The 1,573-nt window shown below is 31.0% G+C and overlaps 1 protein-coding gene across 1 annotated transcript in view; it reads right to left on the bottom strand.

Annotated features, from left to right (window-relative positions):
- Positions 1-704: 704 nt before the first annotated feature.
- LOC103601214 (cadherin-18-like) overlaps positions 705-1,573 on the bottom strand; it is a gene marked incomplete at both ends in the record, with an annotated part of 191,273 nt that continues 190,404 nt past the window's right edge. The window contains one exon of the mRNA XM_008585597.1: positions 705-861. Within this exon, the coding sequence (XP_008583819.1) occupies positions 705-861 (157 nt within the window). The remainder of the gene's footprint in view (positions 862-1,573) is intronic.

Genomic DNA, 1,573 nt, shown 5'->3' with positions numbered 1-1,573 from the left:
ATATTAGGAATTTGAAATTCATCAGAGTTGAATGACTGTGTAAGATCACTCAGCTAATTGGTAGAGACACCAGAATTCTCACTCTGGTATTCCTGTCTTCAGTATCCGTTCTGTAAACTGAAACTCTATACTGCCTTGGACGAGGTAGTATTTTTTGACTTACTAATAGATTTAAGTCATTTTGCCCAGTGCTTTATAAAGCACAATGCTTCAAGAATTCTCACAATAGCTCTAAAATTTGGGTATTATTTTTCCTCTTTTACAAATAAGGGCAGATGATTTCCTAAAGCAACATAGTTCTTATCATCAGAGTAACCAATGAGTCAGAGATTAGTGTTATTCCCAAATCCTCACTATCTGCTCAATATCTGCATTTCCTATCATTAAAGGACCAAAGATTCTCTAGTTTATGATTAAATTTGTACACCAGTTTTCTCAGTCAATTAGGCTCACATATGTTAGGTCAAGTGAAAAAATAATCTGTATGGCCAACAATGCATTAATGGAGGTAGCTATATATATTCTTAATTTGACAAAAACCCATCTGCTAAATTACTCAGTTAAAGAATCAACTAACAGGTCATTTATATTAATGGAAAAACAACATGCAAATAAAACATTTTAAGCATTATTTTATTCATGTTAAGTTACTATGAGAAGCAATAAAAATTGTTTTATGTCTAAGAGATTGAAACATGCCATACCTTACTAAGCTGTTAGCGCTGTCAGGATCTTGTGCTAAAACTGTGCCCACAATGGTCCCGATCTTGGCATTTTCATAGACTTCCATGACATAGGAAGGCATGGAAAATAGCGGTGGTTCATCTACATCCCCAACAATGATCTTCAGCATGGTAGCATCTTTAAAAGGACCCAAGTGAGAAAAGCGAAAATCAAGATGTGTATTTGCTCCTTCTATGTTGAGGGTATATGACTTCTTTTTTTCATAGTTCAGTGGCTGTGGGGAAAAAATAAGATTTCCATATTACAACTTCTGATACTTTTCAGACAAGCACTATTTTTTTTCTGTTTTTGAAAAAATAAGTGGAATAGAGTTAAGTCATTCTAGCTTTGTTAAAAACAAACTATGAAGTTTGTCTTAGTAATAACTATAAAGCAGAAATCATGGGAACTGAAGCTTGAGTCAATACTGATACAGCCCAAAATATGGGGATAAATAAGTTTCAAAAGGATATTCTCCACATGTAAACAAATATTGCTTTTTAACTTCAATCTCTTCTGTAACCTATATTATTAATCTTAAAACTACCTGCTACTAATTTCCTAAATTTTTAAAAATAAAATAAAGTACAAGTTTTTTATAATTGAATAATTTATCTCATATGATTGATTTTTTAAATATGTCATCATCTGATTTCACCCTTGCTGGTTTTAAAATTTGTATCTTATTTTAAAATCTGACCAATTTTCAGTTTTTCAAGTCAACGATATTTTCTTGGAATTTTAGCAAAGTATTTTATACAGAATTTTGAAGTTCACTTTCCTTATTTGATTGTATTTATTAATTTGTCTCTTTTACTGATATTACCATTTTGTTTGTTTTGTTGTTTTT

This window comes from Galeopterus variegatus, unplaced genomic scaffold, assembly GCF_000696425.1.
Source record: "Galeopterus variegatus unplaced genomic scaffold, G_variegatus-3.0.2 Scaffold3631, whole genome shotgun sequence".
Taxonomy (NCBI): domain Eukaryota; kingdom Metazoa; phylum Chordata; class Mammalia; order Dermoptera; family Cynocephalidae; genus Galeopterus; species Galeopterus variegatus.
This window is presented reverse-complemented; position numbering and strand designations above follow the sequence as displayed.